General features: G+C 46.2%; 1 protein-coding gene across 1 annotated transcript; it reads left to right on the forward strand.

Annotated features, from left to right (window-relative positions):
* Positions 1-346: 346 nt before the first annotated feature.
* On the forward strand, positions 347-12,729 carry ZC4H2 (zinc finger C4H2-type containing). Its single transcript, XM_026703134.2, has 5 exons — positions 347-599; positions 4,431-4,602; positions 6,085-6,257; positions 6,934-7,096; positions 9,076-12,729. Exons 1-5 carry the CDS (start codon positions 547-549, stop codon positions 9,187-9,189), a joined length of 675 nt encoding a protein of 224 aa, XP_026558919.1. The 5' UTR covers positions 347-546; the 3' UTR covers positions 9,190-12,729.
* The last annotated feature ends 1,241 nt before the right edge of the window (positions 12,730-13,970 follow it).

The raw sequence follows: 13,970 nt of genomic DNA on the forward strand, positions 1-13,970 counted from the left end.
CCTTTAAGTGAATCTTGACAAGATGTGTGGACTTCAACTCTCAAAAGTCCCCAGCCACTCATGAATTCTACAATGTTGCCAAGATTGAGAGACACTGTGTTATATTTGCTCATTTACATTTGCAAAAGCAGAGGAGGTCGGCATGCTAATTTTCTTCTCTCTCCTTCGCCTCTAACATTGTTTGGGGGAAAGCCTCTTTCCCTCCTGTAACGACCTGCCACGCTCACCTGCACAAATGCAAAATGAAACAGGACAGATGCAATGAAAAAAAGAAAAGAAACAGTTGCCGGAAGACAGCTGGCAGGAGCTGCGCGCTTTGCATGGTGGGGCATGTAGTCCCGCGACCCGCGGGAGCCTGGCCGGCTACAGGGGCTGGAACTGCAAGTCCCGAGAGGTTTTGCTCTCCGCAACTGCAGTCCGCGCCCAGGAGCCCGGCGCGGGCGGTGCATCGGGGTCTATTGTCTTGGCATCTCCCCCTTCCCTCCTTGCTCCGTTTTCCCCGTCGGGGTTTTGCATCTTCCACGGCTGCATTGTGAGCGCAGCAGAATGGCTGATGAGCAGGAGATCATGTGCAAACTCGAAAGCATCAAAGAGATCAGGTAAGGGGGTGCAGAGAAGGGGTTGCATAAAGATGCATCGCTTCGTCCCCTCCCTTTGGTCCCATTTTCACGGGGGCCTGTTGATGCAAGAAAAGGGACCAATGGGGCGGGGCGGGGGAGTTCTTCCAGCCAGCCGAGGGTCTCTTCTTCCTCCTTCCCCAGCAGTATACCGCCGGCTGATTTTGCACAAAACACTGTCAGCTGCAAATTCTCTTTTCTCAGAAGAATCCGGTTTTGGGGGGACTCGCAACCCATTGAGCGAAATGCCCCGGCTGGGTTTCATACAACCAAAGGGTTGTAAGCAACCTTGAAGATCTTCCAGAGATGCGGAGCTAACCTGGTTCAAGCTAATCAAGGGAGCTGGGTCCCCAAAGTGTTTTTTCAAGAGGCAACTGGACTTTCTTGTTTTCTTTGAAATGTTTTGCTTCTCGTTCGTGACGCTATAAATCCTTCCATTCTCCACCATTCGGTCAGAATGGAAGAAGCTTCTTGAATGACAGGCGAAACATCTTCTAGCCAAACAAGAAAGTCCAGTTGTCTTTGACCTGGATGACTGAGAATCTTCATAGATAAGGGGGCTTGTTTGTGAATGGAGTAGGGAGGGTGTGGAGCTTAACGCCCCTGGCAAAGAGCCGCTGGGGAAAACAGGCAGGGAACAGATCCACTCCAAAGTTGTTGAAGAAACCATTGGAATTGTGGAAGGAGACTTTGGGACATTTGGAGCTTGATAAGGAGGTTGTGCAGGTAGTCCTCAACATATGACCACAATGGAGCCCAAAATTTCTATTGGTAAGAGAGACATTTGTTAAATGAGTTTTGCCTCGTTTTATGACTTTTCCTGCCATAGTTGTTAAGTGAATCACTACAGTTGTGAAATTAACAACACGGCTATTAAGTGAATCTGGCTTCCCCATTGACTGCTTATCAGAAGGACACAAAAAGTGATCACGTGACCCCGGGACACTGCAACTGCCATAAATATGAGCCAGTTGTCAAGCATCTGAATTTTGATAATGTGCCCATGGAGATGCTGCAATGGTCGAAAGTGTGAAAGATTGTCACTTTTTTCAGTGCCATTGTAACTTGAAGTAGTCACTAAATAAACTGTTGTAAGTCAAGGACTACCCGTATTGTTGTGGTTTGGCCCTCCATTTGTGACTGAAGTTTGTAGGCATGGATCTTGTGAACAGTTTGCAAAGGGAAAGAGAACCTTTGGTGCGTTCTGTTTGGGTCAGTATCTGAGGGGAAACCTCTCAAAGCACAGATGCACAAGATGCGGGTAAATGAGTCCTATTACGGGTAATCAGTGACTTACAACAGCTCATTTAGTGACCATTCAAAGTTACGATGGCATTGCATTGCAATGGCATTGATTTATGTCCATTTTTCACACTTACAATCATTGTAGCATCCCCGTAATCATATGATCAGAATTTGAACACTTGGCAACTGACTCACATTTATGATAGTTGTGGTGTCCCAGGGTCATCTGCAGGGGTGGAATTCTACTGCTTCGGACCGGTTCAATAGAACCAGTTATTACAATTCTCCATAGTTTGGAGAACCGGTAAATCGGGCCTCTGGCTGGCCCCACCCCCCTCCGCCTGCTTCTCCGCTCCCTGCCCAGGACACAGAATGTTAACTTCAAATAAATCTTTTCTAGTTTTGGAAGTGTGGCTCGAGGCTCATGATTTAATTGCAGTAACTACTGGAATCCTGACAGGTAGACAACTCTGAGATACATAATTCAATGTCATGGTAGAGCGGTATCTGAGGTGCTATGTGAATTATCTGCAGTCCAATTGGGTGGACCTCCTGCCTTTCATGGAGGTCGGGTGCAATAATGCTGTTCACAGTAGCACAGGACTAACCCCCTTCAAGGTAGTGAGCGGCATGGACTTCGTCCCAATGCCTGAGTATCCAAGGGACTCCCCTCTCTTTAGTCAGCCCGACCGATTGGATGTCAACACCGAAAGCAACTTGGGAGAATGTCAAAAAAGTACTGGCAAAAGCGGCACAAACCTATAAGAGACAGGCAGACAGACACCGAGCCCCGCAATGACAATTCCAGTTGGGGGAGAAGGTCTATCTCTCCACCAAATATCTGAGGTTAAGACTCCCTAGCAAGAAACTGGGGCCAAAGTTCATGGGACCATTCCCCATAGTAAAGATCATCAACCCAGTCACAGTGCAATTGAAGTTGCCCCGATTGTTAGGGAAACTACACCTACTATTCCATAGTAGCCTATTAAAACCCATGGTTGGATCAACACTAAGCCCCTATCTCGAGACCCGCCAGATCCCATCATAGGAGGCCAAGCCCATTATGAGATGCAGTGAATCCTCAATTTGAGGTGGTAGAGGAGACAACGCCAATATTTAATCAAGTGGAAAGGCTACCCCTTATCATGGGTAAAGGGTAGGAACGTCCAAGCCGATGGCCTTGTAGCAAGGTTCCATGCAGAAAATCCAACCAAGCCTGGGGGAGTTTCATGACCATAAGCTTCCATATCTGCAATCAAATTGATTTTGTGTGTGTTGTACAGGTCACCTTCAAGAAGTGAGGGGAGCCAAATGTCAACTCATAAAACATTTTGTATACACGTTTTATAGTTGACAACAGAAAGAAGGGGGACAGTTTCAAAGAGCAGGCAACAGTGTGGAATCGAAAGTATATTCCATTCATATTTTCTTCAGAGACTGATTAGATGGCTGAAACTTCTGCCGTGAAAAAATCTAACTGGGGAGCATGATTGATGACTCTTGGCTATGGATGTGTTTCGTTGGATGATACACCCAGAGGGGGGGGGGAGCAGGATCAAGGGTGACAGTGAATTACGTATCTCAGAGTTGGCTACACCCAGGTTAATGCCAGACGTAGAATGTTAACTTCAAATAAATCTTTTTTAGTTTTGAGAGTGTGGCTCGAGGCTCATGATTTAATTGGAGTAACTGCCGGAATTCTGACACAGTCCTTATCATGCATGCGCAACATCGCTGCCTGTAGCCTGCTTTTGCGTGCTTGCCAGGCCAGCCATTGCTGCCTGCCTTCCGCTGCAGCCCTGCCTGATCTCCCAGGGTGAGTGAGGCTCTACAAGCCCAGTCGCCTATCTGCCACTGCCGGTCGCCTTTCCCCCCACCAGTTGCCTTTTGCCGCCACCACCGCCGGTCGCCTTTCTCCCACCACTTGCCTTCCACCAAGGAACACATGGAGAGGCTTGTGTAGGCTCTGGCCAGGTCAGCGGCTACTTTTCTCACTTGCTGCTCCAGCTGGGAGAGCAAGAGAGTCTTTCCCAGCACCGCAAAAAGCTTGCAAGCCCCCCTCCCATCAGGAAACAGCTCCCAGGCAGCAGAGAGAAGCAGGATTCAACCTGGCTGCTTCTCTGACAAGCCGACCCAATCCTGAGGGGCCTCGGACTGCCCTTCCCCACATTCCTACAACGCCAACAAAGCCGCCCCCTTGATTTCCATCAGCTTCAGCTCCTGCTCATGGTCCTCTGGAGGCATGACAAAAACCAACAAAGTCCAGTTGCCTTTTGGAAAAAAGAACCTTTGGGACCACCATGACCTGGGTGACTGAGAATCTCCATAGACAGTCAACATGGTAGGTTGCAAATATGTAGAGCTTTACTCCATCATCACAATTACCATCCTGATGTCAGAACTACACCCTGAAGACCTGGTGGTTTGTAAAGCTAAGCTTCTCTTTCTCTCTCATTGCCAGACTCTCCGTCTGCAGTGAGATACAGTCAAGTACCTTCTGGCGACCCTGAAAATGTCACCCAGCTTCTCTGTCTTCTCCATTTCTCTCCCCCCACTTCCCGCCCCCAGAAATAAAACTCTGCAAATGGAAAAGATCAAAGCTCGCTTGAAGGCAGAATTTGAGGCTCTGGAATCCGAGGAGAGACACCTGAAGGAGTACAAGCAGGAGATGGATCTCTTGCTGCAAGAAAAGATGGCCCATGTGGAGGAACTGAGACTCATCCATGCTGACATCAATGTTGTAAGTGGAGGGATGGGAAGAGATACAGTCACGGGAGACCTTGAGGGGGCAAAGAGGAAAAGGCTTGAGGAGGTAAAGCCCTGTCTGGCTGCTATCAATTTCTATACAGATAGTTGTCAATTTACAACCACAGCTTAGCCCAAAATTTCTAGTGTTAATTGAGTGAGTGAATTTTGCTCCGTTTTATGACCTTTCTTGCCACGGTTGTTAGGTGAATCACTGCAGCACTTAAGTTAGTAATACAGTTTAAGTGCCTCTGGCTTCCCTATTGGTTTTGCTTGTCAGAAGATCGCAAAGGGGGATCACGTGACCTCTGGACACTGAGCGGTCATAAATAGGAACCAGTTGCCAAGTGTCTGAATTCTGAATTCCTCATTTTAGTGACCTCGGAAGGATGGAAGGCTGAGTCAACCTTGAGCTGGTCAGGATTGAACTCCTGGTTGAGGGCAGGGTTAGCCTGCAATACTCCATGCTAACCACTGTACCACCACAGCTCCTGGGTCATGGGACCATGGGGATGCTGCAACAATTGTATGTGTGAAACACAAGTCACTTTTTTCAGTGCCATTGTGACTTTGGCCACTAAATGAACTGTTGTAAGTTGAGGACACCTATATTCTCAAGGTGACCCTTCTGTGTTTTCCAGAGTTTCCTGCCAATTTACTGTAGCTGACTGAAAACTCTGGAGGTTGCTGTTCTAAAGCACACTAAGCTGGGCGGGGTGTGTGTGTGTGTGTGTTTTTCAGCCACATCCTCCTTTTTCTGTGTTCTGTACCCAATAAGATATCCTCTTCAATATTTTTCTGCTGTCTGGAACATTTTACATGAGAAAAAAAGCCTAGCATTAGAGGGAGGCCAAGGGTGGGATTCTACCAGTTCGCACCTATTCGCTAGAACCGGTTGTTAACATTCTAAGCAGTTCGGAGAACCAGTTGTTAGAAGAAATTATTGGCCTAATCCTGTCAAGGAAGGCAGGAAGGAAACATTCTGGTGTTGCTTACAGAAACTGCCTCTCCCTTAACCCTTCTTGGTAGGACTAGACTTCCTGTCTCAGTAACTTCTCTGGAGTTATTTTTCCCTCCTTTGCTGGTACTTTGCTTGTGTGGAGTGACCATTCAAAGTTTCAATGGCATTGAAAAAAGTGACCTATGACTATTTTTCACACTTACGACTATTACAGCATCCCCACAATCATGAAAGGCCAGGCAAGGAGATACATGCCTCGATGTGAGTGATATTGAGTTGGCCACGCCCAGCCAATAACATGACCACCAAGGCATGTCCACTCAGTCACATGACCACCAAGCCACACCCACCAATTAAGCCACGCCCACAGAACCGGTTGTTAAAAAATTTGAATCCCACCCCCAAGGGAGGCCACCATGATCACCCTCAATGACCTCAGGTTGGAGGATGGGGACTAGCCATTAAGGTACGAGGGAGAGATCTGCTCAAAGACTGGATTTCCTGCTTCTCTTCCAGATGGAGAACACAATCAAACAGTCCGAGAATGACCTGAACAAGCTCCTGGAATCAACACGACGTCTGCATGAGGAATACAAGCCTCTCAAAGAACATGTGGATGCTCTGAGAATGACTTTGGGTTTGCAAAGATTGCCTGATTTGTGCGAAGAGGAAGAAAAACTTTCTCTTGAGTAAGTTGCGAAGACACTGACCATAATGTTCTAAAGTCCATTTCTAGGTCTAGTAGAAGTACAGAGGGGAAGGTGAAGAGGACCATGGATGCATGAAAGAGTCTATTGGGAGTACCGATAAAGAAGAGTGCTTGTAGCTCATTGTTGAAATGAGAGCTCCTTGGTGCTTCTCTTGCAGAGGTTTCATTACCAAACGAGGTAAAATCAATGCTGGACTGTAGCACACCGATGATATTATCTGGGTCTGCAAGAAAAGCAGCCAAGGACCCCTCAGTCATCATCATCCTTCTCCAACTGACAGTGTTACCTACTTGGGTAATGAAATATCTGCAAGAAAACAACCAAGCTCAGAGAGCACTAAGGACCCCTCATTTCAACCCTGAGCTAAAAGATTCTCCTTTATTGAGACCAAGAAATGGATTTAGCTGTTGTGGGTGATTCACATCAACTTCTGTAATTATACCCCCAACCCCCCATCTTTCCTCCATATTTCACAGAGGGAGGCAGGATGCTCCAGGGAGAAAACTAGAATATCCTGGAGATAGCTTATACCATTTGCTCTCCAAAAACAAAAGTGAAATGAAAGAACCGTTTGGTTTCTGAATCTTTCAAGACCTAATTGGGGTTTTTTTTGTTGTTTTTTGTTTTTTTGTTTTTGGCTTTATGATCTGTCTAGTTACTTTGAAAAGCAGAAAGCCGAATGGCAGACGGAGCCCCAGGAACCTCCAATCCCGGAATCCTTGGCTGCAGCGGCAGCGGCTGCTCAACAGCTGCAGGTGGCCCGGAAACAGGATACAAGGCAGACAGCCACTTTCAGACAACAGCCACCTCCTATGAAGGTAAATAGGAACAAATTCAGTAGTTAAAAGTTTTTGTGTACAGATCACTGTTTTTCAGTCTTGGCCACTTGAGGATTTCTGGACTTCAACTTCCAGAATTCTCTGGCTAGCATGGTCCATACTACTTTGACTAGCCCCAGAGGTGGGATTCTCCCGGTTCGGACCAGGACTATAGAACTGGTTGTTACGATTCTGTGCAGTTCGGACAACCGGCAAATCGTGCCCCTGGTTTGGCCCCGCCCCTCTCCGCCCGCCCCTCCCCTCCCAGTCAGTCCTTATTGCGCATGTGCAACATCGCGTGCACGCCCGACATCGCTGACTGCATTCTCCCCCTCCCAGTCACTCCTTCAGGTATTTCTCTTTTTCCCTCTCTCAACCATCAGCTGTTCCGATGATCAGCTGTGCAAGGATCCCCCTTGCTATCTTACTGCTTCACCCAGGAGGCTTCCCTGAGGCCCAAGACAGAGCGGGGAGGCACAGCACCGGGCTCTATTTTTTGCCTTCCTGGGCCCCAGGGAAGCCTTCTGGGAGCAAAGCTGCCCCCCCTGAGGCTTCCCTGGGGCCCAGGAGACACAAAAAAAAAACTTGGGGGAGAGGGGTGCTGTCAAAAAAAAGAAGCCACGCCCATCCATTCACATGGCCACGTCCACCTAGCCACGCCCACAGACCCGGTTGTTAAAAAATTTGAGTCCCACCACTCAGTAGCCTCCGTTGAAAAAACACCAGTATAGATGATTCAGTTTAACAACTAAAACTAGACATGGTGAGAGGCACCCCCAGATCTGAGACTGCAACCAGCCATTTCAGCTAGAGCAACCTTTTACTTTCCTTCAGGAAACTTCAGGTTCTAAGACTTGGTCCAGAACTCTGGAGCAGCAGACAGTGGAGCAATAGACAATGAGTTTCTCCCTCTTGGATCATGAATGTTCTGTGTTTCTTTCCTATTCTCTGTGATCTTGTATTTGTCATAGTTTTCCTAATGGTCGTACCTCTGAATTCAGGAACCGTGATACAGGAACGTTTTTCGTAGACAGATTGTGGGGAGATGTAGTCCAGAGAAGGGAGGAGAGAGAGGGGAGGGGAAGCGAAGAGAGCTATATATGATCAAAAGACAGAAGGCGAGCCAGCTTATCTTATAAACAGCAATTCAGTCCAGGTGGTGAACAATCTGGGAAGAAATATTTTAGATCATTCAAACAAATTCCACTAAAATGAATGCAGTATAAACTGGGATGGGAAATTTCCCCTGTAGGCTCCATCGTTCTCTCTTTACTCAAAGGCCATCAATAAAGAATATGTGGCCTGAACTCAAACAATTGTGCTGCTATGCATGGAGCAAACCTCACCCTCATTAGCACTGATGATGTTACCTAGTTGGGTAATGAAACTTCTGCAACCAGACTCCACAGTTAAAGTTTCCTAATCAACCAATTCCCTAAATTAGATAGTTCTTTAATTAAGTACTACCCTAACCAAGGAATTTCCAAGGAAAAAACACCCCCACCAATGTGGGCAGGGCAAACTACTGTATAAAAAAGCAAATCCCACTCTCACTGATGATGTTACCTAGTTGGGTAATGAAATGTATACAACCAAACAAGCTCAGAGAGCACCAAGGACTCCACATTAATGGTTTGGTCTGTAAATTCTGCTTAAGCAAACCATCACCCGGTGATTTGTATGACCTCAGTCTGGGTCAATCTTCCCAAGCTGAGCATCACTGCATCCCACTGACAGGGTCTCTAAACTTGGTAACTTTAAGGCTTGTGGACTTTGTCCTAGAATTCCTCAGCCAACTGTGGTGGCTGGGGAATTCTGGGACTTGAAGTCTACAAGTCTTAAAGTTGCCAAGTTTGGAGAGTCCTGTCTAGGAATTCTGGTTCCTATAGTCCTGTTGGGAAAGACCAGTCCAGGCCAAGAGGGTCACCGTCTCTCCTACCTTCCCAATCCTAACAGATCAACTTTGTTCTTCTCCCTAGGCTTGTCTCTCCTGCCACCAACAGATCCACCGGAACGCCCCCATCTGTCCTCTCTGCAAAGCCAAAAGCCGGTCACGTAATCCTAAGAAACCCAAGAGGAAGCAAGATGAATGAAAACGTCACAGAACCGTCTTGCCCAGCCACCCCCGCCCCAAACCGGAAGACCTTTTTCTCCTTTTGTGGTAGACCCGTCCAGATGATCTACGTTTGTTGGCATGTGAAACCTGAGTGTGACTTAAGCTGTTGTTCTGTTTAACGTGTCAGCACCCATGTGCAGTCGGTTGAGTGATGCTGGTTTTCAGCAAATCTGGGAAGGGGCTGCTTTTGGTGGAGACATGAAGAGCAAACGGTGCAACCTTTGGACCTTGCACACCCACAGGGGCTATGCCATCCGGATGGCAAAGGACATTTGTGCAGAGAACACAATGGGTGGCTTGTCTCCTCTTTAACAGCACATGCTCAAGTAGCAATTGGACCTCAAGCCCCCTTTTTATTCAACTGATCAAAGGCCCATTGTTTCCATGACCTGTTTATTTTTTTATCAGGACAATATTTTTGTACTGAGACTCTACTTTTCCATTCAGTCTCCAATGCTGAAGAGTCTTTTCATACAGATGTCAGGATGTGTAATGTTTACTTAGTTTTGTGCTTTGGTATAACTAAAGAGGCTGCGATAGCTCAACGGTTAACGAAGCTAAGTTTACAGCCTGGGTTTGAGACCCAAGCACCTCGTGATGGGGTGAGCTCCCATTCCTTGCTCCAGCTCCTGCCCATCCAGAACTTCAAAAGCATGCAAGTGCAAGTCCATAAATAGATTCCACTTTGATGGGAAAGTAACAGTGTTTTGTGCACCTTTGGCATATTGTTCTGACCCAAACCTTGTTCCAAGGAAACAAACATGAAACAGAGGTAACAGAAAAACCTTTTAATGATTCTTTACAAATTCTGTTCCTTCACAGTTAAAAGGCTGTTTCAAATTAATTATCTCTGATAAGAACGAGCCTTGCCAAGGTGGTGCGAGGCTGCCAAGAACACTAGATAAAGTTACTAAGAAAGATTTCAAACACAAAGGGTCTCCAAACACCAACCAAGATATTCAGAATGTCCACAAGGCTTGAGTGCAAAAACTTCTTTGCTTCCTGCAAAGAACTCTGGTTTCTCAGCTGGCTTTTATTTCTTATGGGAGGGACCATTATCTTGCAGGCTTACTCCTGAGTCACCCGTGCTGCTGCAGCTGCTCTTTCCTTTAAGCAGCCCCGCATGCATGCACACTGGGCACAGGCTCCTCGGGGTCCTCTTTCTCACTGCTGCCAGCCTCCACAATCTCCAAAGTCAGCACTCCACTCCCTGATGGTCCTGGCCCCATCCCTGCATCCCACGCAGGCCCCTCATCTGAGTCCTCGCTCTCCGAGACCTCAGGCGTCCGCACCTGCTGCCGGCAAACCACAACACATATAGCCATACTGGTCACACGACCAAGGAAGTGTCTGCAAACAATGCTGGCTTCCTCGGCTAAGAAACAGATGAGCATCACCCCCTAGAAGCAGACACGACGGGGGAAACCTTTACCGTTACCCAGAACTACTGAAGAACTGTGGATCATCAATTAAATGTTGGCTTGCTCCCTTTTTTAGTTCCCTGCTATACTCAGCATGGCTTCCTCCTATATACAAGAAGATCAAAATTGTTTCAGTTTTGAACCAGGGAAGGATCCAAATCTTCCCCAAAGTTACAGACCATTGCTCTTCTCTCTGTCACCTACAAACTTTTAGAAAGACCTATGCTAAACAGAATAGCCATAGCAGTAGAATCTGTAAATCCAGGTAGAACAAGCTGGATTTCGTCCCAATGCGGTTGCATCAATCAGGTCCTTGCACTAATTCCTTATCCGGAAGACAGATCCCAAAGGAAAATGAAAAAGGCCTCTGATTTTCTTGACCTTTCGACAGCCTACAATACTATCTGGAGAGAAGGACTTTTCCTCAAACTTACAACCTCAACCTCAACTTACAATAATTCTTTTAATGACTGTTCAAAGTTACAACAGCACTGAAAAATGTGATTTTTCATAGTTACAACCTTTGGAGCATACCAATGATCATGTGACTAAAATTCAGTTGCTTGGCAACTGGTTCATATTTATGATCTTTTCTGTGTCACAGGATCATGTGATCTTCTGACAAACAAAGTCAATGGGGAAGCCAGATTCACTTAACAACCAGGTTACTAATTTATCAACTGCAGTGATTCACTTAACAACTGTGGCAAGAAAAGTTGTAAAATGGGGAAAAATTCACTTAACAAATGTCTCACTTAACAACATAAATTTTGGGATTAATTGTGGTTGTAACTTGAGGACTACCTGTACTTTGTCATAACACCATTGCTTTGACAAGATGTTGAATAAGAGGTTATTTTAAATTTTCACAGACTTCAGTAGAAGTAGATACCATAAGTTGAATAATGGACTTGCCACAATATCAGTGCTATCCCCTGCATGTTTTAACTTGAAGATCCATGTCCTGCTGGAAACATTCTTGGAAATTTATTTATCCCAGTGATATCAATCTCACAGTCCAAGGAACCCATTTCAGTGATGCAGAGGACATCCCTTCTCAAGATCTTCAGAAATTGGATGGTTGTTTTTATAAAATGGCACCCCCAACCAAGCCTAACAAAAACAGAAGCAGACACATACCACCTCAGCAATAGGTACGCAAATTAGCAGCCTTCAGTGAAGTTCTGGAACTGCAATAACTATGTGAAGTACCTAGGGATAACACTGGACAGATGACTAAGCGATTTGGCAACACCTGGAAAAAAACAGCTGCAAAATTGAAAAGTGGCGACATTTTACTGAATAGATTGGGTGGAATATCTTGTGTGCTGATGCTAACACCCTACAAACAAGAGCCTTGGCTTTGGTGTATTCCACAGTTGACTGTTGTGCCAGTGTGTAGCTTAACAGCATCCACACCCGAACACTCAATTTCCAACTCTGCCAGACAATGGGTTTCATCTCTGCCACGTTGCATCTCACCACTGTGCACTGGTTACCAGCACTTAGCAATATCACACCAACCATCATTAGAAGACAACAAGCTCTCTTTAGGCTTTGGTCAAGGATACTGAACAAGAAGGCCCTGCCTATTCACCAGGACAGTGTACAGCCCATCACGAGATTGAAACCCTGTAGGCCAGCTTGGAAAACAGTTTTTCACTTAACATCTACCTGTTTAACCCCAAGAATTCCCAAAGAGAGGAAGGGTCCAAGGTACCTACTGTTGCCTGGCCCTTAATGATCCCTCTATTGAACCACCTTGTTTAGACCTGTCTTACTTTGTCTGGTTGGAATTGAACAGAATTGGGCGTGATACAGGAAGAAGGGCCTCTGCCCTGTATTAGTGGGGATGGAAAGAGTGCAGTGGTGGTATTGATACACAAACTATTAAACATATTGTGCAAGATTGCCCACAACATGCATTCTCTGGTTCCCTAGAAGATCTGCATGAAGCAAGGACATAATTGGATATCCAGTTATGACACCCCTGCCATACCCCATAGAAGTTTTGTATATAATTACATACATTGTATGTATATGTTTACCTCTCTTCTGTCAAGTTCTCATCATACATTAAATAAATAATAACTTGAAGAAGTGTGTTCTCTTTCAGATTGAAGGAAATCCATATGCATAACAAGTAAGCCAGGATCCTCTGGAGCAGGAGTCTCCAGCCTTGGCAACTTGTAGACTTGTAGACTTCAACTCCCAGAATTCTTCAGTCTTAAAGTTGCCAAGGTTGGAGACTCATGTTCTAGATTCAGAAGGTTCTCTAGAGGCTATCAGATCCCACCCTCCCAATGCAGGTCATCAAAGTGAAGCACCTCAGATGGATGGCCCAGAGAAGGTAGCTGTCCTCTGGATCATCCCCTCAGAGACATTGCTTCTCTTGATTGATGTATGATTAGAAGAGTTCTTAAGATTGAGTGGAAGCTTAAAACATCAGTATTGCCCAGTGAAATGGCACATCAACCCTTTGCCTATCCTTGGGTCTGAAGGTGGAAGAGATGCTATTGCCCACCCTGAATCTCTGCAGGGACCTTCTCCACACAGTAGCCAATTGCTTTGCAGGAATACCTGGGCTAGGTACAGTCTGGCAGGTTTTCCCCCATACTGGAACAAATGGGAACTCTCTTGAAGTTGGCTTCTCTGCCTGAGCTGATCAAGTGGGTCCCCCCAGTTGTTGGAGGTCAGGATTAAAGAAGGAGGCAGCCTGTAGAATATATGGTGGGGATGCTGGACTAGGAGGAGGGAGGCCCAAGGGTGAATTTGGGCCAGGCTAGTTAGTGTCAGGCTCTTTAAGAGACGGCCCCTTGATTGCATTGTGCATCAACAGTAATAGCACTTAGACTTACATACTGCTAATGTCAGCATATTGCTCCTAACAGCTGGGTCCTCATTTTACCGACCTCAGAAGGATGGAAGGCTGAATTAACCTTGAGCCCCATCAGGATCGAACTCTTTGCAGTGGGCAGTTAGCCTGCAACGCTGCATTCTAACTACTGTGCCCTCGTGTTCTTTTTAGAGCACTTCAATAGCCTTTTACGAACTGGGCAAGGATATCCAAATGCAAGCGGTTCTTGCAACCATGAGGGACAAATACTAAGACATCCCCACCACCACAGGAACAAGGAAGGGTCTGCGTGTCCAACCTGAGATCTTAGGAGTAAAATGAAGGCCTAGCCAAGGAGCTGTTGCTGTGCACTGGAGCTTCTAACTTGAAAAGGTATCCTTGACTTGCTTCATTTTACAACCTGTCTTGCCACAGTTGTTAAGTGAATCACTGCAGTTGAATAAGTTGCAGCTGATACTTAAATGAACCTGGTTTCCTCAT

Source organism: Pseudonaja textilis, chromosome 12 (genome assembly GCF_049901715.1).
Source record: "Pseudonaja textilis isolate UNSWEBS1 chromosome 12, rPseTex1.2, whole genome shotgun sequence".
NCBI classification, from domain to species: Eukaryota; Metazoa; Chordata; class Lepidosauria; order Squamata; family Elapidae; genus Pseudonaja; species Pseudonaja textilis.